The sequence below is a fragment of the Oncorhynchus clarkii genome, chromosome 29, assembly GCF_045791955.1.
Source record: "Oncorhynchus clarkii lewisi isolate Uvic-CL-2024 chromosome 29, UVic_Ocla_1.0, whole genome shotgun sequence".
In the NCBI taxonomy this organism is placed as follows: Eukaryota; Metazoa; Chordata; class Actinopteri; order Salmoniformes; family Salmonidae; genus Oncorhynchus; species Oncorhynchus clarkii.
Window position 1 is genome coordinate 31777977 of NC_092175.1, and position 22100 is coordinate 31800076.

Here is a 22100-nt window from a genome sequence, read left to right on the forward strand (position 1 = left end):
TCAAAACAGGTGATGATAAGCAATTACTAGGTTAAAGTTGATCAAATATGCAATAAGCCTCGATGTGACATGGAAAATGTAACCTAGAACTTACATCACAATAGGGTCCTATAAGTTGAATAGCCATGTAATTGTTTAACATTAAGCCCCCCATCCATGCCTTTTGTTTAGAACAAGGATCACACATTCACACTTCAGACACATTTGTATACAAAGCTTTCTTTCTAAGTTTATTTGTTTGATAGACTGTACAAAGACAATCAAGGCATACATACACTTCCTGACACATTAGCATCTCTGGGGAAAACTAGGACAGATCTGTGTGTAGTGCCCCACTGTTCTCTGACCATTATCCACTGTAACAGTTGACGACCCCCCAAAAAAATCAGCATTTTCTATTCCTGCTTAAAGTAGTTGTAGTTTGAACAAACCGCACTGGGATGTCAGTTACAAAACACATTCAGCAATAAATACATGAGGCTGATAGAGGAAAAAAAAAGAAAAATTCAGGGAACAAGAGAGCAGGGCAAATAATGATTTAGAAGGACAATCATTGTCTACAAAGTTGGGGTATGACTGACAAGATAGTGAAGGCATGAGGTCAACATGATTTAATAATATCTCTGAAGCATCACACCACAATATCCAGACTTCATCCACGTGGCTCTGCAGTGTTTGTGTTCTGCTATGAGTGACCCGCAGCCTAGAGACGCTCATCGTCGAAACACAGGCACAGATTTGATTTGGCATGACAAAAAAATAATCCCCATGTAAATCACTTGATTTAAAATACCTTTTAATCTTATATTTGGAGAGAAAACCAACCACAATCATTGAATAGGAGTAACTACACCTGTAATGTTGATAAGGACAATTGGTCCATGTGACCAGTCTCAGAACATTTGGAGAGGGACAATGAAAGGTTCTTAACTTCTCTGTTTGGGGCGAGAGATTAGAGTCCATGAAGGCCATTGGCTGAGATGGAGAAGGTGATGTGTGCAAAGAGAAATGTGCGTTGTTGGAGGATAGGGGAAGGGCCTGGGAGACAAAGGGGTGGGGCACAAGAGCTTTTAGCTCAGCGTTTCCCCAAACTCAGGCCTGGGGACCCAAAGGGTGCACATTTTGGTTATTGCCCTAGCACTACACAACCCATTCAAATAATTAACTAATCATCAAGCTTTGATTATTTTAAATCAGCTGTGTAGAGCGAGGGAAAAAACAAATGTGCACGCCTTGGGGTCCCGAGGGCAGAGTTTGGGAAACGCTACTTTAGCTGGTCGACGTCAGCTTGGTCCATGGGGTGGCACCACGCACTTCAAAGGGCTGATCGTTGGCAAAGATGTGGCTACACAGGTCATCCAGAGGGGGCTCGGGGTCTGTGGTGGCGAACTGTGCAGCATCTTCAATCTCCTTCCTCACAGCAATGTCAATCTCCTGCACACATACAGGACAATGGAAGTTTGGTCTTTACATCCTCAAAGACATGCTTCAGTCAGCTGTAACTATTTTCAATGTGTCAATAATCATGCGTTTTTCAAACAAATTCAGCTATTTGACTTTGTGTAGGTAACTGTCAAAATAAAGGAACTTTTTTTTTTTTTACTTTGAAAGAGGGGCCTCAAGGGAGCATAGGGGGTTTAAATGGTGTGTGTCAGTCAACTTCTTGTAGCAGGCATTATAGAAAATTAACACAGATCTCAAACAATCTCTCAAGCACAAGCACACTTGCTAGTAAGTAGCCAGCTAATCTTTACAGTTAAAGTAAACTTGGATCTATTTGCTAGCTAACAAGGTAAAACAGTTGAATTGTTATGAAGACACTGTTCTGTCTCCAACTGTTTGAACAGCATGCTAGCCTGTCCACTTTGTTCAGATGTTGAAATCAAGTGGCCTACCTTATTTCTCAGAATAAGTTGCTAATTCCTTATATAATAACTTTTTTTATGGCTATTGCACATTTATAAAACACATACTAGCTGTCTAGTCTAACAGTCTGTGGGTTAAATGCTGCTAGCAGTACATGGTACCGCAATGTCGCACGCAATGTCACTGCGTATATATTTTCCAGAATCAATGTTCATTGATACTCCCGTTTTAGTAGGGTCTGCTCTTTGCACAATTTGAGTTGAAACATAAAAAGGGTATTCTTAGAAAGATACATTTCTCGTCTATTACAGTCAAATAATGTCTCAATATGACCGATTCTGTTATACCAAACATCAAATGCAAATAGCGAGTTGAAACCGCTTATTGAAGAAGTGATGTTTCATCTTTGTTGTCGTGAGTGTGAAGTTCATGTTTTAAGTATATATTTGTATTATTACGGGGCTATCACTCTGTCAAAAGTGCGCCTGCGCGGGAAGTTTAGTTGTTAATGGACCTAGCCTTGAGTGGAATGGCTACCTTGCAGTGTGTTCACACGGTATAGTAAAGTATGTTAACTTGAAATGACAAGGTTCCAGTTTAACAGTGAGTGCCAGGTAGGGGAGTGGCTGTGTGTAAATGGGAAGGTGTACAGTCACAGCAGAAGGAACGAAAGAGACCAATAGAGAACAAGCGGACGGACATAAGCTCTCATTAAAAAAACTAGATTCTTGTGATACGGATATTTGGAATATTGTGCCAAAACAAACAAATTAATTTGATATGTCGCCCAGCCCTACCAACACCCTGTGAAGACACTGTTGGCATTTCCTTTATTATGGCAGATACCTGTATATGCTGCCTATTCATACTGTGTTGAATGTGCAGTATATTAGTGAATGTTTGAGAATCACCTTGAGCTCCTCTATGCTGGCCATGTTGTTGCTGAGCATGCGGTCCTTCAGCATGGAGATGGGATCGCTCTTACTACGGACCTCCTGGATCTCCTCACGTGTGCGGTAGCTGAGGAAGGGGGAAGAGCGGGTAGGGATCATGGCTATGCAGTGTCACTACAGGGGGGTAGGAGGGCAGGGAGGAGGCTACTGGGGGACATAGCAGAGTGCAGGGACAGCAATATATTAGAGCACTGAAAGCTTAGCTGAATCCCTGGTGCGTTGGCATTGATGGAGTAAAAAAAAACATAGGTATGTAACAATAATCATGTCAATAACAACAATAGTAATCCAATAATAACAATATAGATGTAGACTTTTACCTGACCCCAGGATCGCTCATGCTGTGTCCATGGTAACGGTAGGTCTGTAGCTCCATGAGGATAGGGCCCTTAACACAGGTGGTGCACAGAGAAAGTTTAAGTTGTGCTACTTAAACTAAAAACACACAAACCTGTACACAGTACACACAGAAACAAATCAACCATCCTACCCACTAAGGTTGATGCTCACCTTTCCAGATCGGCAGTGAGCAGCTGCAAACTTGGTGGCCTCTCTAACACACAGGACATCCATCCCATCCACCTGGATACAGATGCATTGTGTGAGACTACAGAATATATTTTGTAAGAGGTACAAGAGTTTGAATATATTAGTTAGCGGTCTACCCTAATGCCAGGAATGTAGTCTCCTCTCTTGTAGTATTCGGTGCTCGCAGCAGAGCGCTCTACTGATGTGCCCATGGCATATTGGTTGTTCTCACAGATGAAAATGATGGGTAACTTCCACAGAGATGACATGTTATATGTCTCAAAGATCTGACCCTGTGGATGAATAAAAATTCTGTCAACAGCTGGGGTCAAATAAAAACTTGAAGTTGAGTGTCCTTCATATGTTTAATGCATGCAGGGTTCAAGAAGCATGCCTTATGTCAAACCTGATTGGCTGCGCCATCACCATAGAGACTGACACACAGCTGATCATTGCCCAGGTACTTGCAGGCCAGGGCTACACCGGCTCCCAGCGGTACCTGAGCGGAAATTAGGCAGGTGTTATATTTGTAAATCTTTGAATCGGATATAAACCAGATGCAAATGAGGTTAAAAAAAAAGAAATCAAAATGGGATTCTTTCAAATCTAAGTTAAAGGAATAAGACTAGGCCTTCGTGAATTACCTGAGCTCCCACAATGCCATTGCCTCCATAGAAGTTTTTAGTATACATGTGCATAGAGCCTCCCTTGCCCTTAGCAATGCCTCCTCTACGACCTAAGAGACAGCAAAGGAAGAAAATACAAAAATTAGGGAAGAAAACAAAAAGAGCGAAAGAGGTTAGTTTTAATGTTTAGGGAGATAAAATCAGAGGTTCAAAGTACAGTGATTAGATCTTATTAGGGTTCTCTATTGGACTGAGTCAAGTCCACTCACCAGTGAGCTCTGCCATGATCTCCCTGACAGTCCCACCCCTGGTGAGGGTGTAGCCATGGGCACGGTATGCAGTGATCAGGTGATCTGACAGGGTGATACCCCCCTCAATGCCAACCGCACAGGCTTCCTATCAAAGAATAACAATCTCTGAGCATTCATATTAAAATCAAATTTTATTGGTCACAAATATTTAGCAATGTTATTGCAGGTGCAGCGAAATGCTAGCTGCTATTTGAATGCAGTGTGTGCCAGTGGAGGCTGGTGGGATGAGCTATAGGAGGACAGGTTCATTATAATGGCTGGAATGGAATAAATGGAACAGAATCAAAAATGTGTTTTCCATGTTTTGTGTGTATGATACAGTTCCATTTGTTCCATTCCAGCCATTACAATGAGCTTGTCCTCCTATAGCTCCTCCCACCAGCCTGCAATAGTGTGTGTTAATGTGAAACTGTATGTTTGCTTATACAATAGGTGAGTGAGATTGTGTCTTCTAACCTGGCCATCATACAGGTGACAAAAGCCTCTGATGATCTTCTGCTTATAGAGCTGGTCAGCCTTCAGCTCCATGCGTCTTATGGTCTGCATGGTACGATAATACTTCAGCCCCTCCTCCCGGGTCAGAGTGGATGTCAGGGGTGGGCCCTCCTCCAGACGATGAAGGTCAACTTTCTGCAGGAGAACACACAATGAGAACTCAACACGGCAGACTGTGAGGATCAAAATCAGCTACACATTGTGTATATTTTTTGTTTTACCTTTATGTCAAAGGTGGCCTCAGGAGTGAAATCAGCATACGAGCGTGATGCCACCACCAGACTGGCACCCTAAAATAAAAAAGAGGACACTTGAGAGATTCATTTAACCGGACATCATCACGTCTTTTCACAACACAAATCTACTTCACAAGACCTGCGGTTGGGCAAGGCGGGAGAGGTAGCACAAAAGCATCTGCAGTAGGACAGACCCATAAAGTGAGAAGTAGACAGAAAAACTATGGTATGGAACATAGCTATACTTCCAGAGGTTGATCCACACACCACAACAATGAGACTGAAGAAACACTCCATTGTCACTGACAAGCACCGGTGAAAAGTCAGACTGTCTTGAAAAACACTGAACCAATCAACTAACAAGAATGCCTCATTGGCTGAAAAAGACATATCCAGAATATTTCCGTCACTCTAAAAATCAAATGTGTGTTCAAATGTGAATGGTTAATGAAGGAGAAATATATTATTGTGTTGTAGACCAAATTTCAGGGTGGGCAGGTTCACACAGCCAGTCAATTCAAGCACAAAGGAATATGAGTGATCACACACCATGGGATAGCCTTACATGCTGACCACACCGGTCGGGTTGCGTGCACGAGCGTTGCAAAATAAATGTACACATACATGTTATTCAATCATTGCACCCACACTGCTCACGCGCGCTAAAATAGAAGTTGATTCTATTTGTCGCAGAACGCACTGCAAGTCCTGCCTCTCCCAACTTCTCATTGGGTTTTAGAAGCCTAGACCCAGGTGCCATCTTCTCATTGGTTTTTAGGAACATATACCCACATGGGTGATTGACAGATGAACTTAAGTCAGTTGTGGTAATGCATCTTATTATGAAAGTTAGTTGTTAATCACCATATAAAGTCCAAAGAAGAAAAAGCCTGGAAGGAGGAAACGATTCGGTTGACCGTTTTGTGTGTGGATTAATTGTCGGAGTAGAGGACCTTGTGCAGTTCAGGTAAAATAACAGCTCAATGTTTATATCCCAGGACAAATTAGCTAGCAACAGCAAGCTAGCTAGCTAAATAGGACAAATTAGCTAGCAATTGCAAGCTATCTAGCCAAATTGCCATAAATGTTTTATGCTTTTCAACCTGTCCCCAAATTAATATAATTGGTTCAGAGTTTGTTTTGATACTTGAACCTCCGCGCAGTGATCACGTTTGGTGTGGGGGGACAAAAACAATTTGTGCATGATGGCAGACGAACGTGCGCGTCTGGTTAGGGCATGGTGTTAGTGAGAGAAAACAGGCGGATCACAGCATCAGGCAAAGTACTGTAAAAGCATGAATGGTTGTGAGGGGAGGAGTGTAAGATACAGAGGGGCTGCCGCTACTCCCAGCAAGCTGTAGCTCTGGTAAAGGAGTGTCTTCCGTCAAGCTAAGGGCAATCTCAGGGTGTTGAAGCAACGCTATGTCAGTATTCTGGCTCCTCTCTGCCAGCTGAAGCTCAAATATGGATGAGTCAGAAGCACCCCTGTTAGTACTGATGTCAGGTTCTGAAACGTTTCATTCCCGGGTTGATTGGTCCACTTTAAGAGGTATTTCTGGTGATGGTAGTTCTAGCGTTAGTCGGTCAGATACCATTTCTGCTTCTGTTAAAGTGTGGTCTATGATGCATAGCATAATTGCTGACCGAGAACATTTCCAAATGAAAATTATTCTAATGGGGGTGGGTAAATGCAATGTTAAATTATTCCGTAATTGGACCCCAAATAAATAACTAAATGAATGAGTGAAAGTATAGAATATAATGTTAACATGTGAAAGGGAAAGAAATCATTAGGAATAAAGATGGAGCACAAAATAGGCAGGATCGGGTGTGCCACAGGGATTGTGTCACCGACTACACTACAGTAAAACCACATCTTACCTCTGACACAACCTGGGCTCCCTATCAGGCAGCCAATGGGAGAGAACCAGAGAAGGGAAGCAGTGAGGGAGTACAACAGGAGACATCAAGATATAAAGAGATAGATACATTAGAGAATCACAGGAAAGATTTTATTGTCAGACATGAAAGGGTAAATTCAGACAATTCTGTGCCACAAATATTTGAGTTGTGTTATTCATGGTGACCAGCCAATCATTGCAAATATTAATTCCCCCCTCCTCTAATTTAAAAACAATATCGCTAGCTGCAACAGAATACCATCGTGGAATGCATTATTATGTCTACGAGTCCAGTATGAAGGAAGTTTATTTAACTAGGCAAGTCAGTTAAGAACAAACTCTTATTTACAAAGACCTATGGGACTCCCTATGGGACTCCCAAACACAGCCGGATGTGATACAGCCTGGAATTGACCCAGGGACTGTGGTGACGCCTCTTGCACTGAGATGCAGTGCCTTAGACCGCTGCATCTAGTTAAAGGTATTTCACAAGCCAATGCTGTCTAGCATTAGCGCAATTAGTGGAAGTCTACAGCAACAGTTAGCATGCTAGCTGTTCATCTGACTCTGGGGAAGTAGATAAATGGCTTCATGGCCTAAATATATCCATTTAATATGAAGACAATTAGTAATTGGAGCTAAATACAGGGGTTTTTCCTTTATAGAAAATTGTTAGGTGGTTCTAAGTGATAATTTTCAAAAGCACGCAGAAAATATATTGAACTATATGCATTTTTAAATACCATCTCTGAGAACTAACAATCAAAAATAATTGGTAGAACTACAGAAAATTTGCTTCACAATAAGCACAATTCTTTACTCCGCCAAGATACTTTTCTAGGTAATAGACTGTTAGAGTTTACACTTCCAATGAACTGTGGAGGTCAAAATAAAGAAATGTCTACCAAATATATTAATAAAAGGTTTTTCATTAACGGTACTTCTACTTACCATTATTCACCTATGAGCCTTCGTCAAAGCTTTTTCTCACAATTGAGACGGTTGCTACTTACCACTGGATATCTTGATTAAAAACTGACATGGTGGCAAAGAGAGTTTGAATGAGAAAAGTTATCTTTATGGGTTGCCCGTGTGGTTGATCCTTTTGGCGGTAAGTATATAACCACAGGAAAGTATTGTAACGACCCTGGGTTTATAAGCGCGGAAATCGACCCTGCCGGACGTCGGGCTAGAAGGTCGAGGGTTCGAGCACTGCTCCCTGCCTGTTTCATTACAGTTTAATTACTTTTCAAAGCGCTGGCATTGCATTTCTATCACCTGAAACATGCGAACAATATAAAAATAGATGCACAAGACATGCACGTGTTTACATGGTTGTGCACATGCTTTGGGTAATAGAAAACGGAATGAACTACCAGCGCCTTGAAATGTAGATGTAATTATACTTCCTGTGGACATATTGTCTCACATTACAACAGCAAAAATGACCAACCGCACAGACAACCGGTAAAGTACGTTGAAATAAATTTGTATTCAACATGCTGGCTTGTTGAGGTCGTGATCGATCACTTTCCTGATTCAAACTCTGATTTCTGTCTGACGTAGAATTCTATGGAATTGAACATCGGGTTTCCCAATCCAGGCAATCTTGAACGCACCACGATGATAACTATTTTGACAAGTTGGCAGCTAACTAAATAGGCATATGATTATTTGGATTATAGCTAGTTCGCAGATTTACCTAAAACTTGCCAAGTCATATTTAGCTAAAGCCAAGGGCGGCTAGCAAGTTACTGCGGTACGGGTACGAATCGGGGCCTATCGGGATGGCAAGGTCAGGACCGCAGCTCGTCTCGTTTTTTAAGAAAAGGACAAGCGGTCATGTGTATCCTATAGTAAAATACTATACATAAACAGTACTTACATTTCTTATTGCGCTACCCCTCAGCACGTTGGAGATTATTGTCAACATCTTTTGCATACTATTTGTCCGCCAGCGATCTGCAGAAGGTTTTCCCCTCCGTCCTTCCTGCCTGTCAAAACAAACGCTACCAAAATGACGTCACCGACAAAATCCACGTCGACTGCAGATGACGACATGCGCTACGCCTAAAAATAAATACATGCACGAGCTTGGAGATTTTGCAGAAGCACAGGCTTCTTTCTGTACGAGCGAGTTCCTCTTCAAGTATTTGATTGCACAATGAATTACCAGGTACTTATTCGTTTATGTTTAACGGCGGATTGCATCCAATACATGTTGCATTACCGCAACCAACTGAAAAGAGGAGCGACCTTTAACATTCTGTTAAAGGTTCCGCAAAGCACACACATCCCTGGGTCGCTCCTCTTTTCAGTTCGCTGCAGATAGCGACTGGAACACTCAAATTGGACCATTTTATCTCCATCTCTTCAAAGACTCAATCATGGACACTTACTGACAGTTGTGGCTGTTCGCGTGAGGTATTGTCGCTACCTTCTTGCCCAAGAATGTTTCTACCATGCTATGTTGTCTTAGGTCTCTTTATGTAGTGGTGTGTTTTGTCCTACATGTATTTTTTAATTTGTTATCCCCGTCCTCAAAGAGGAGCCTTTTGGTAGGCCGTCATTGTAAATAAGTTTTGTTTTTGTTCTTATCTGACTTGCCTAGTTAAATGAAACTAGACTGGGGTATTTTTTTTTAAATGTAAAAAAGCAACCCAACCCTTGTCCTGGAGATGTACAGTTCTATGGTGTTTCAGTCCAACCCTAATTTAACACACCTGATTCTACTAATTAGCTGCTCAAGACCGTAACTAGCTGAATCAGATATGCTAAGTTGGGGTTGGACTGAACCTAGCTCTCCAGGAAGAGAGTTGGACAGTCCTACCTTATACTTTTAGGGAAGATATCGTTTTTAAATATCCTACCATAACCCTACACTCATTTAAAAACACACCACGCTAGTTGACTATTTAAACATATTTAATCCTACCTCAGGCCAACAGCCTGGAAAGACAGGACACCACTCAACACACCCTGTAACTCTTCTGACGTCAAATCTCATACACCAACATATTTTTATGTAGCTGCCACCACAACCTCTATTTTCTGCGACTTATGTTCCATCCCTGTGGTACAGTTGATAACCATAGCTATGAATGCTAAAAAGCCAAAGCCAATTCTCACACTAATCCTCCCAGGATCCCTCCCCCTTGACCCATCTTCCTCTACTTTCTTCACTGCCTCAACATCTGGCAGACACCCTCTGCACTACTCTAACCTCAACCTGTCTCTCGCACCGGACATTTCTGATCCCCAGCCCCATGGGCACCTGTACAATTAAAACACTGCTTTTTTCCCTTCAATACTACACATTCCTTTGTCTCATGCCCTTCTGCACACCTGGTAACCTCCCTCCTACACACTGCTGGGACATGCCTATAAGCTTGACACCTGTAACAACATAATGGATTCGTCACAAAAGCTTGTAGTGGATAACTGAAATATCCAAACATCACTTTGTCGGTCAAAGACTCAACATCAAAACTCAAAAGAACAAACAATGACTTCTGTTTCACCTGTTTCACACTACACCCTGTCTGTGTCGCACCAAACGATGAGCGTCACAAACACCGGGAATCTTCCCCTTCAGTTGGTCCACTTTCACATTTACCGTTACCCCAGTAATCACTCTTTTCAACAGCGCTCTTTTCTTTAGCGCAAAACAAGTCCCATCTCTGGTCCCCATTCGTGTGGCGCGGAACCCCTGCTCCCTCTGACCAGCGGGAAACACAAACAATTACCACAAGGCCACGTAGGGTTACCTTAACCGATACCACAGCACCCAACGTTTTAACCCACTCTGAAACCATATATGGATCAGCCAAAAGGCACCGGTAAACTTTCTGCAAAAATGTTACTCCTACCATCACAGACTTAAAACAAATCTTTATCATCACCATCAGTGCAAGCCTCGGGAATTACCAGGCACATACAAAAGAAAATTGTAAATAGTCATAAATAGAAACGATGTATAGACTGGTATATTATTTTTTTTATACAGGGACCTAGTTTCTCTCTTTTTTCTTCAAATTTGTATTACTATTTGTTCTTTTTTTCTTTTGTATTTGACTTGATTGATATTGTTATTCTACTGCATTGCTGAGGAGTTAACAAACAAGCGGTTCACTCTACCATGTGCACGTGACCAATAAACTTCGATTTGATTCTGCACATCCCTGTTTAAGATGAAGTAACACAATATGAACTATATTGTGAGGACCCTTGAATGCAAAAATAAGAATGATCAAATAAACAAAATAAGAAATATATGCGTTCATCACATCGTTTTCATATAGTTTGATATACCCAAATCGATCATTATCAGACACTAATAACCATTTCTGTTGACTTGAACAAAGAGGACGACCTCCTTTCAGGAGAAAGGGAAAGTACCTTGCGAAAAGGTTCCATCGATCGAGGCCAATTGCGCGTTCACGTGAAATAGCGCCCCTGCACTTTCCTAGAAGCTAGTTAGCTACGTGCTTTTAGCAAGACAGTGTAATGGACGTCATGCTTCATATGAAGATGTTAGACATTTTAAGTGTGTTTTGCACAATTTGTTTGGTCACCAATTTTTCCACTGCAGCCCAAGACGGTTCTAATGGGAAAAAGGATCAAGAGTGTCACAACTACGCTGGAGGACACGTCTACCCTGGAGAGGCTTTCCGTGTGCCCGTCTCTGACCATTCCCTGCACCTCAGCAAGGCGAAAAGTGGGTATTGTCCCTGTCCCCCTGCACAGTTGTACTTAACAATCCCATTGACTCAAAAATAATAATTTAAAATAATTGTATTTTACTCAACATTATATGCATATGGTACTTTTGTTTTTAGCTACGGCGCTAGCTAGCTTGACTGCAGGCAGCTTAATAAGCTAACGTTAGCTGACTTGATTAGCTAGACACGGTGCCAATTATCTGCAAATTGTCCAGTTTTCCCTTGCCAAGTTCACCACTGACGTTAGCATAACATTTGTATGCGCGTTATTGTAACAATGCCAGCTTTTACTTGTAGAGCCACATTCATAAGTAGTAGTTAGTACATTTGGACACGTCAAGCCAAAACGTTGCTCCAATTACTTTGTCGAGTACAGGAGTACCCGCGCAATAACAATTGCTGCGTACCACACAATCCCAATGGATGCATCTCAGTCAGTTATGTTAAGTGGGTTCCTCTTCGAGCTCACGCATTCATCAGCATTCGTTAAGAGGCAGGTGAAATGTAAATTATCAGTAGGTGGCCTCCATTCGCTTTCACATTTCCTGCGTTTTCCAAACAGAAGATGGCTAGGTGACAAGGACGCCAATACCAGACTTCTGAGATGCATCCATCCAGAATACACTATAGTGTGTGTGAGATGCATCCATCCAGAATACACTAATGTGTGTGTGTGTGTGTGTGTGTATATATATTTATTTATTTATTTATTACTGCTCAAAAAAATAAAGGGAACACTTAAACAACACAATATAACTCCAAGTCAATTACACTTCTGTGAAATCAAACTGTCCACTTAGGAAGCAACACTGATTGACAAATTTCACATGTTGTTGTGCAAATGGAATAGACAACAGGTGGAAATTATAGGCAATTAGCAAGACACCCCCAATGAAGGAGTGGTTCTGCAGGTGGTGACCACAGACCACTTCTCAGTTCCTATGTTTCCTGGCTGATGTTTTGGTCACTTTTGAATGCTGGCGGTGCTTTCACTCTAGTGGTAGCATGAGACGGAGTCTACAACCCACACAAGTGGCTCAGGTAGTGCAGCTCATCCAGGATGGGACATCAATGCTAGCTGTGGCAAGAAGGTTTGCTGTGTCTGTCAGCGTAGTGTCCAGAGCATGGAGGCGCTACCAGGAGACAGGCCAGTACATCAGGAGACGTGGAGGAGGCTGTAGGAAGGCAACAACCCAGCAGCAGGACCGCTACCTCCGCCTTTGTGCAAGGAGGAGCACTGCCAGAGCCCTGCAAAATGACCTCCAGCAGGCCACAAATGTGCATACGGTCAGAAACAGACTCCATGAGGGTGGTATGAGGGCCCAACGTCCACAGATGGGGGTTGTGCTCACAGCCCAACACCGTGCAGGACGTTTGGCATTTGCCAGAGAACACCAAGATTGGCAAATTCGCCACTGGCGCCCTGTGCTCTTCACAGATGAAAGCAGGTTCACACTGAGCACGTGACAGACGTGACAGAGTCTGGAGACGCCGTGGAGAACGCCATGACCGGTTTGGCGGTGGGTCAGTCATGGTGTGGGGTGGCATTTCTTTGGGGGGCAGCACAGCCCTCCATGTGCTCTCCAGAGGTAGCCTGACTGCCATTAGGTACCGAGATGAGATCCTCAGACCCTATGCTGGTGCTATGAGACCATATGCTGGTGCGGTTGGCCCTGGGTTCCTCCTAATGCAAGACAATGCTAGACCTCATGTGGCTGGAGTGTGTCAGCAGTTCCTGCAAGAGGAAGACATTGACACTATGGACTGGCCCGCCCGTTCCCCAGACCTGAATCCAATTGAGCACATCTGGGACATCATGTCTCGCTCCATCTACCAACGCCATGTTGCACCACAGACTGTCCAGGAGTTGGCGGATGCTTTAGTCCAGGTCTGGGAGGAGATCCCTCAGGAGACCATCCGCCACCTCATCAGGAGCATGCCCAGGCATTGTAGGGAGTTCATACAGGCACGTGGAGGCCACACACACTACTGAGCCTTATTTTGACTTGTTTTAAGGACATTACATCAAAGTTGGATCAGCCTGTAGTGTGGTTTTCCACTTTAATTTTGAGTGTGACTCCAAATCCAGACCTCCATGGGTTGATCATTTTTGTGTGATTTTGTTGTCAGCACATTCACCTATGTAAAGAAAAAAATGTTTTAATAAGAATATTTCATTCATTCAGATCTAGGACGCGTTATTTTAGTGTTCCCTTCATTTTTTTGAGCAGTGTATATATATATATATATATATATATATATATATATATATATATATATATATATATATACGAAAGTATGTGAACACCCTTCAAATTAGTTGATTCTGCTATATGACAGGTGTATAAAATAGAGCACACAGCCATGCAATCTCCATAGACAAACATTAGCAGTAGAATGGCCTTATTGAAGAGTTTAGTGACTTTCAATGTGGCATTGTCATAGGATGCCACCTTTCCAACAATTCAAAGTCCAAACTGCCTCTGGAAGCAACGTCAGCACAATAACTTTTTGTCTGGAGCTTCATGAAATGGGTTGCCATGGCCGAGCAGCCGCACACAAGCCTAACGTGCTGACCAGACCGGACACGGCGCGTGCCCGAGCATCACAAAATACATTTAGAAATCCATGTTATTCAATTATTGAGCCAACGATCTGCGACGCCAAGGGCTAAAATATAACTCCTTTCTGTTTCTGACGCAGATCGCACTGCAAGTCCTGCCTCTCCCATCTCCTCATTGGTTTATAGAACCAGGTACCCATGTGCCATCTCCTCATTGGTTATACCCACGTGGGTGATTGAAATACGAAATGTTTTGCCGGTTGTCGTGGTAATACTATGACAGTGTAGAGCCAATCAAAATGCCAAGCGTTTCCTGGAGTGGTGTAAGTCTCGCCGCCATTGGACTCTAGAGCAGAAAAATAACATTCTCTGGAGTGGTGACTCACGCTACACCAACTGGCAGTCAGATTGACGAATCTGGGTTTGATGGATGCCAGGAGAATGTTACCTGCCCCAATGGATAGTGCCATCTGTAAAGTTTGGTGGAGGAATAATGGTCTGGGGCTGTTTTTCATGGTTCGGGCTAGAGGTCGACCAATTATGATTTTTCAACGTCGATAGTGATTATTGGAGGACCAAAAAAGCTGATACCGATTTAATAGGCCAATTTTAAAGAAGAAAAAAAATAATATATATAATATTGTCATTTACAAATCAATCTCCTCGCTCCTCCCTGGGCTCGAACCAGCAACACAACGGCAACAGCCACCATGCAGAGCAAGGGGAACAACTACTAGAAGGCTCAGAGCAAGTGACGTTTGAAACGCTATTACTTACTAGCTAGCCATTTCACTTCGGTTACACCAGCCTCATCTCGGGAGTTGATAGGCTTGAAATCATAAACAGCGCAATGCTTGACGCACAATGAAAAGCTACTGGCAAAACGCACGAAAGTGCTGTTTGAATGAATGTTTACGCGCCTGCTTCTGCCTACCACCGCCCAGGCAGATACTTAGATACTTGTATGCTCAGTCAGATTATATGCAACGCAGGACACGCTAGATAATATCTAGTAATATCATCAACCATGTGTAGTTAACTAGTGATTATGATTGATTGTTTTTTATAAGAAGTTTAATGCTAGCTAGGAACTTACCTTGGCTTACTGCATTTGCGTAACAGGCAGTCTCCTTGTGGAGTGCAATGAGAGAGAGGCGGGTCGTTATTGCGTTGGACTAGTTAACTGTAAGGTTGCAAGATTCGATCCCCCAAGCTGACAAGGTGAAAATCTGTCATTCTGCCCCTGAACAAGGCAGTTAACCCACCGTTCCTAGGCCGTCATTGAAAATAAGAATGTGTTCTTAACTGACTTGCCTAGTTAAATAAAGGTGTAACTTTTTTATTTATTTTTTAAATCGGCGCCAAAAATACAGATTTCCAATTGTTATGAAAACTTTGAATCGGACCTAATTAATCGGCCATTCCGATTAATCGGTCGACATCTAGTTCGGGCTAGGTCTTAGTTCCAGTGAAGGGAAATCTTAACACTACAGCATACAATGCTAGACGATTCTATGCTTCCAACTTTGTGGCAACAGTTTGGGAAGGCCCTTTCCTGATTCAGCATGACAATGCCCCTGTGCAAAAAGTGAGGTCCATACAGAAATTGTAGTGTAGATAACAGCCCTCTGCTTGCTTACAGCAGCACTGGGGTCTGACTGGCTTCCTGTTTAGATTAAAACATTGCAGAGCCAGCGTGAGATATGGCTTGGAAAACATACCTTAATCCAGGGATAAGAAATGTGTTATACTCTGAATAGGACCATTATCCCAACTGTTACACTAAATAACTGCCCTTTTCGAGCTCATGCTAGGTAGCATAAGCCACACCAGCCATTTTGGAATGGCAGTGTCAGCCTTCTTCGAAGTTTAACAGCGGTTGGTATCCAATAAATGTTGCATTACTACCACCACCAACTAGACTAGTGTATAACTTTATGTATAACCCTTATACTTTGCTTGAAAAAAGAAAAATAAATCAACAAATGCCCAATCATCTAACCCTACACTCATTAAAAACCCACCACCCTACTCCATTCTAAACCTATCTAGTCCTACCTCAGGCCAACAGACTGAAAGGACGAGACACCACCACTCGACACAGCCTGTAACTCTTGTAACGTCAAATCTCGTACACCAAAATACTTCTTGTTTGTTATTCAACATATGCCTTTCCATAATGGCAGCTGTGGCTACTGCTACCTAGCATCAGGACGGAAAAAAACTAGCAGTTGTTTAATCTTCGAGGTGTAACAGTTGGGATGACGGAGTACAACGCAGTTCTTAACCCTGTATTGAGGTTTGTTTTCCGAGCCATATCTTGCGCTGGCTCTGCGTTGTCTTAATCTAAACAGGAATCCTGTCTGACCCCAGTGCAGCTATAATCAAGAGTAGGGTCGACATCTATTAATATGCACCCAATGATGTGATGCTCCTCATGGGATAGCCAAGTGTGCCACAAGCCTGGCCTGAGATATAGGCCTACCTGCACACTGCTCACCAACAATGAACAAATACTATTAGTTGTCCGCCACGCATAATATACTGAACAAAAATAGAAATACAACATGTAAAGTGTTGGTCCCATGTTTCATGAGCTGAAAGAAGATCCCAGAAATGTCTATATGCACAAAAAGCTTATTTTGTGCACAAATGTGTTTACATCCCTGTTAGTATTTCTCATTTGCCAAGATAATGCATCCACCTGACAGGTGTGGCATATCAAGAAGCTGATTAAACCGCATTATCATTACGCAGGTGCACCTTGTGCTTTGGACAATAAAAGGCAGCTCTAAAATGTGCAGTTTTCACACAACACAATACCACAGATGTCTCAAGTTTTGAGGGATGTGCAATGTGCATCCTGACTGCAGGAATTCCCACCAGAGCTGTTGCCAGAGAATTTTAATGTTAATTTCTCTCCATAAGCCACCTCCGACATTTTGTTTAAGAGAAATTGACAGTTTGTCCAACTGGCCTCACAACTGCAGTCCACATGTAACCACAACAGCCCAGGACCTCCACATCCGGCTTCTTCACCTGCAGGATCATCTGAGACCAGCCACTTGGACAGCTGATGAAACTGAGGACTATTTCTGTCTGAGGAAAAACTCATTCTGATTGGCTGGGCCTGGCTCCAAAGTGGGTCGGCCTATGCCCTCCCGGCCCACCCATGGCTGCACCCCTGCCCAGTCATGTGGAATTCGTAGATTAGGACCTAAAGAATTTATTTCAATTGACTGATTTCCTTATATGAACTGTAACTCAGTAAAATTGTTAATTGTTGCATGTTGATTTTTATATTTTGTTCAGTATAAATGCAGTAATCATGTGCACAGCAGGATTTGTACCCTTCCTGTTACTTTTTCATTTTGAATCTGAAGACTTTTGATTTGTTTGTCCCTAAAAGGTGATCAGCAAATATCTTGCTTGCTCGTGCTTTGAACCATTATCAAATTCTATATTTTTTCTTATTTTTGCAGTTTCAAAGCCGGCACCTTATTTTGAGGGATCAGCTGTGATCGATGGAGAGTTTAAGGAGCTCAAGCTGTCTGACTACAAAGGGAAATACCTAGTCTTCTTCTTCTACCCCCTGGACTTGTGAGTACTATCTTTTATTGACCTTCATCCTAAAACCAATCTCTGTACTGTTGGTTGCAACTGTCAGAAAATGTGTTCATAGGCTAGTAACTTTCTGTTAGTGACTTTGTTACTCTATAACAGTGGTCGACATTCCAGGCATCCCTAGTCGATCACCAAACTTTTCTGTAGAAAAGTCAACGATAAAGGCTGGCACTTTATCGTTGACTTTTTTTTTTACTGTTTGTTGCGCTGTTGGCGGTAGGTGCACTTGATTCAGAAGCCCTGCGTACTGGATTAGCAAAGTGTTCCCATTTTTAACTATTTTTTTTCTGTCTGAGAAGACTAACTCTGCCTACCCGGCAGACCGGGATATCTTTGGCCACTCAATGTAGCCAATCGGATAGTTCAAATCACTGTGCCTACAGAAATTCCATGCCCCCGGCCATGGCAAAGTTTGAGACTAGCCTACGTAAGATGTAATAATTTTTAAAACCATGACCTCAGAGACTGTCAAACAATAAAGCAAAGAGCTGCTGTTTTTGAGTAAGTCCATGTTTACATTTTTTTAAATGACTTTTTACCCCCTTTTCTCCCCAATTTGGTGATATTCAATTGGTAGTTAGTCTTGTCCCAGTCTGTATGGACTCGGGAGAGGCAAAGGTCAAGAGCCATGCGTCCTCCGAAACACGACCCCACCGAGCCGCCCGGCACCAATGTGTCGGAGGAAATACCGTACAGCTGGCTACCGCAGTCAGCGTGGATGGGCCGGTACTGCCACAAGGAGTCGCTAGAGCGCGATGGGACAAGGACATCCCAGCAGGCCAAACTCTCCCCTAACCCTGACGACGCTGGGCCAATTGTGCGCCGCCTCACAGGTCTTCCGGTCGTTGCTGGCTGCGCCACAGCCCGGAATCTAACCCAGATCTGTAGTGACACCTCTAGCACTGTGATGCAGTGCCTTAGACCACTGTGCCACTTGGGAGGCCATGTTTACGTATTTGTTCAGCAGTGTCGACACTTTTGTAATTGTGTTGAATAAAAATATAAAACGTGTTTCTCTCTACTTCCACTCGTGCTGCAACTGCAATGAATGAGTAGCCAAGTGTATCGATAGCTCTGCATTTTTTAAATTATTATTAGCAGCTTGTCTATTTTACTATTGCGGAATATTTCATTTTCTCTAGTCATAGGAACAAAAGCTAGATCCCGACTACGAAAAATTGTTTTGAAAGGTTATCCAACTCGTCATGATTTGACATATTTTTTTTATTTTCTCCCGAGTTCCCTGTTGTCTTGAAAGCACAATCAGATGCATTTACCATCTGCCCAGTAAAATGAAAAAGCAAATAATTTAAATTTATGTTCCGCAGTACACCGCAAGTGCTACACTAACTTATCTATTTTGTTATCAAAGCTCGAATTTTGAAATCGAATACTGTCTGAGAATAACAATATTGGCAGGCCAGGCATAAAGGTAATATGCTGTGTTAATGTTTAGGCCTACTGCCCAAACCTCATTCCTACAGTATTATTTTTTTTACATGAACCTAATAAAAACAGTTAAGTCATGATTAGAAAATAAGCAACAATCTGAGCGGTAGGTCTCTGCTTTGTTTTTGACTGCAAAAGTTATCCTGACTGAGAAAAGGTTGGTGACCACTGCTCTAAAAGATCAAATAGAAATCTAAATAATCTGGGGTGTATTAATTACCTCTTGCAATGGAAACCGTTTACTAGTTTAAGAACCAAACAGAGCAAACGAAACAGGGAGGAACCTTATTTGTCTTATTATTTTATCATAAAATATACACTGTAGTAACTGTTTATACACTTTTCTGAGTTCTTACCATGACATTTTCTATATTCTAGAATCATTGACTGAATGAAAATGCAGTATGCTATGTCTAAAGTAATAATGCTGTTGGCTATGTATTATTCTGATGACCCTCACACTGTGTACCTGCAGCACATTTGTCTGCCCGACTGAGATTATTGCATTCAGTGATCGTGTGCACGAGTTCCATGCCATCAATGCTGAGGTTGTTGCCTGCTCTGTTGACTCACAATTCACCCATCTGGCATGGTAAGATTATAAGCATCACACCCCTCTTCAGAGGTGCTTGGACTTTTTCAGAGCACTTCAGCTTTTTTCCCTTGACCCTCTGGTTTTATGTTAACAGGATCAACACACCTAGGAAGCAGGGTGGACTTGGGCCAATGAAAGTCCCTCTGCTGTCTGACCTCACACACCAGATTTCCAAGGACTATGGAGTCTTCCTGGAGGATGCAGGACACACACTCCGGTGCAGTTACACTCACACACGAAGTAGAAACTACTACAAAAGATGATGCCTAGTATTGGTTTGATACAACTGCTATAGCCAGAACATTTTTCCTCATTAACCTCCTTTTATAAATCGGTTCAGTGAAAAACGGTATAACAAAATACCTGTTAACTGTTTTAAGTTCATGAAGTCTAAATTCATGCAGTTTGAAACTGAAGCAATCATTGTTGTCATTCTCCCCCTCAGGGGCCTGTTCATCATCGATGACAAGGGAGTCCTGAGGCAGATTACCATGAATGACCTCCCTGTAGGGCGCTCTGTAGATGAGACCCTGCGGCTGGTCCAGGCCTTCCAGTACACTGACAAACACGGTGAAGGTATGGTTCAGTCTCATCACATAACACATTCTCAGATATTACAGCTAAATCAAATCAAATTTTATTTGTCACATACACATGGTTAGCAGATGTTAATGCGAGTGTAGCGAAATGCTTGTGCTTCTAGTTCCGACAATGCAGTAATAACCAACAAGTAATCTAACTAACAATTCCAAAACTACTGTAAAAAAAACAAAAAACTGCATAGTTTCCTAGGAACGCGAAGCGAGGCGGCCATCTCTGTCGGCGCCGGAAGTAGACCAAAGCTAGATACTTAACTACCTGTGGTTGCTATGGATGGTCTTTGTTTACAGTTTGTGTGAAATAAATACTTTTTCTTTTTTGCAGTGTGCCCAGCAGGATGGAAGCCAGGCAGTGACACGGTGAGTTTCATACTGTGTGTGTGTTTCCAAGTAAGTGCGTGCATGTGAGAAATATTGTTTTCATAGACATTGCTTGAGACTACTGTACTAATTCAGTGTAATACTCCCCATAGATAATCCCAGACCCATCGGGCAAACTCAAGTACTTTGACAAGCTGAACTGACCCTCCCTTGCTCTCTAAACACTTTGGTTGAAGCTCAGAATAAAAACAGAGTTTTGATAATCTGGTGTCTGTTTTGTTTTAGCAATGTACAGGCATATTTGACATAATTAAATCTCATCTAGTGATCTCTGCGTAAACTGGTTACCTTTGAGATGAACTACAACAACCAAATAATGCCTTTTGGAACTGAGTCACCCTTTCCTAATGGGAGACATTAGATGGCGCTGTTGAGGAAATTAGTGAAATGCATGTATTCAATGTTTCTCCTATGATTTTTTTTTTTCAGCAGGGTTGGCAAAGTTAGTGTAGTGGGCGTGGCCACTTTTTCCTTTTCTTTTTTTTTTTAAGGCACTCTTGGCCGCAGACACAATGTTGCTGTTTTAAAATGAATTTCCTGCAATTCTACACATTTTGCATTGGTTTATGGCGTGTTCCTATGCTATAGTGGTGCCCCAAGTCATGACATTTTGGGAATTTTAGATTCTCCCTGACTTTTATTTTGGTGATTGTTAGTTCTCAAAGATGAGAATTATTAAATTACATACTTTACATACATACTTGATCTAGTTTTAGTCATATTTTTGGAGTCTAAATGAATATAGGGGAAACACTGTTCTTATATAATATGTTGAGTGTGCCAAATATGTCCCACTCCAATGGACTGGACACCAGATAACAGTTGGCTATAAACTAGTCGCTTGAGTATTGGGCATTCCTGGGGAGGGGTCCTATAACAAATAAATACTCTGGAATATGATGGACATGCACTCTGGAAATAATTTGAAATGTTTTAAATGTAAATTAAACTACAGTACATCCATAATATGTACCTCAAAGTGCACACACAATTCATTTACACAACATGTACAGTATGTTTGCATGGTCACATGTCTCAATTAATGAAATGCCATCAGAATACCACATGCAGGACCAGTCAAAGAGAAACCAAACGTAAAGAGTTTCGTGGCAGTTTAAGGTCACAAGTTCATGGATCATGCCAGCACCTGCTTCCCTGGAGATTGTAGTACATCTGAGTCACTACTGTGAAGCTTTGCAGAGCAATGCCATGGACTGAGCCATATTATTTTTTTTAAATACGGTCTCTTATC

General features: G+C 42.2%; 2 protein-coding genes across 3 annotated transcripts; one reads left to right on the forward strand and one right to left on the reverse strand.

Moving 5' to 3' along the window:
- Positions 1–215: 215 nt before the first annotated feature.
- Positions 216–8986, reverse strand: LOC139387847 (pyruvate dehydrogenase E1 component subunit alpha, mitochondrial-like). 2 transcript variants are annotated; one of them, XM_071134127.1, is made up of 12 exons: positions 8802–8957; positions 6897–6917; positions 5001–5069; positions 4741–4914; positions 4243–4369; positions 3992–4083; positions 3754–3846; positions 3485–3640; positions 3330–3401; positions 3140–3207; positions 2778–2886; positions 216–1434 (listed from the first exon to the last, which is right to left on the reverse strand). In XM_071134127.1, the coding sequence occupies exons 1-12, from the start codon at positions 8856–8858 to the stop codon at positions 1270–1272; spliced, it is 1203 nt and encodes a 400-aa protein (XP_070990228.1). In that variant the 5' UTR covers positions 8859–8957; the 3' UTR covers positions 216–1269. The 2 variants fall into 2 exon arrangements, with proteins under 2 accessions (XP_070990228.1, XP_070990229.1); XM_071134128.1 differs by lacking the exon at positions 6897–6917 and having other exon boundaries at positions 8802–8986.
- Positions 8987–11336: 2350 nt separating this feature from the next.
- LOC139387848 (peroxiredoxin-4-like) lies at positions 11337–21051 on the forward strand. Its single transcript, XM_071134129.1, has 7 exons — positions 11337–11633; positions 17683–17800; positions 19749–19865; positions 19963–20085; positions 20314–20444; positions 20793–20827; positions 20941–21051. The coding sequence occupies exons 1-7, from the start codon at positions 11423–11425 to the stop codon at positions 20989–20991; spliced, it is 786 nt and encodes a 261-aa protein (XP_070990230.1). The 5' UTR covers positions 11337–11422; the 3' UTR covers positions 20992–21051.
- Positions 21052–22100: the final 1049 nt, after the last annotated feature.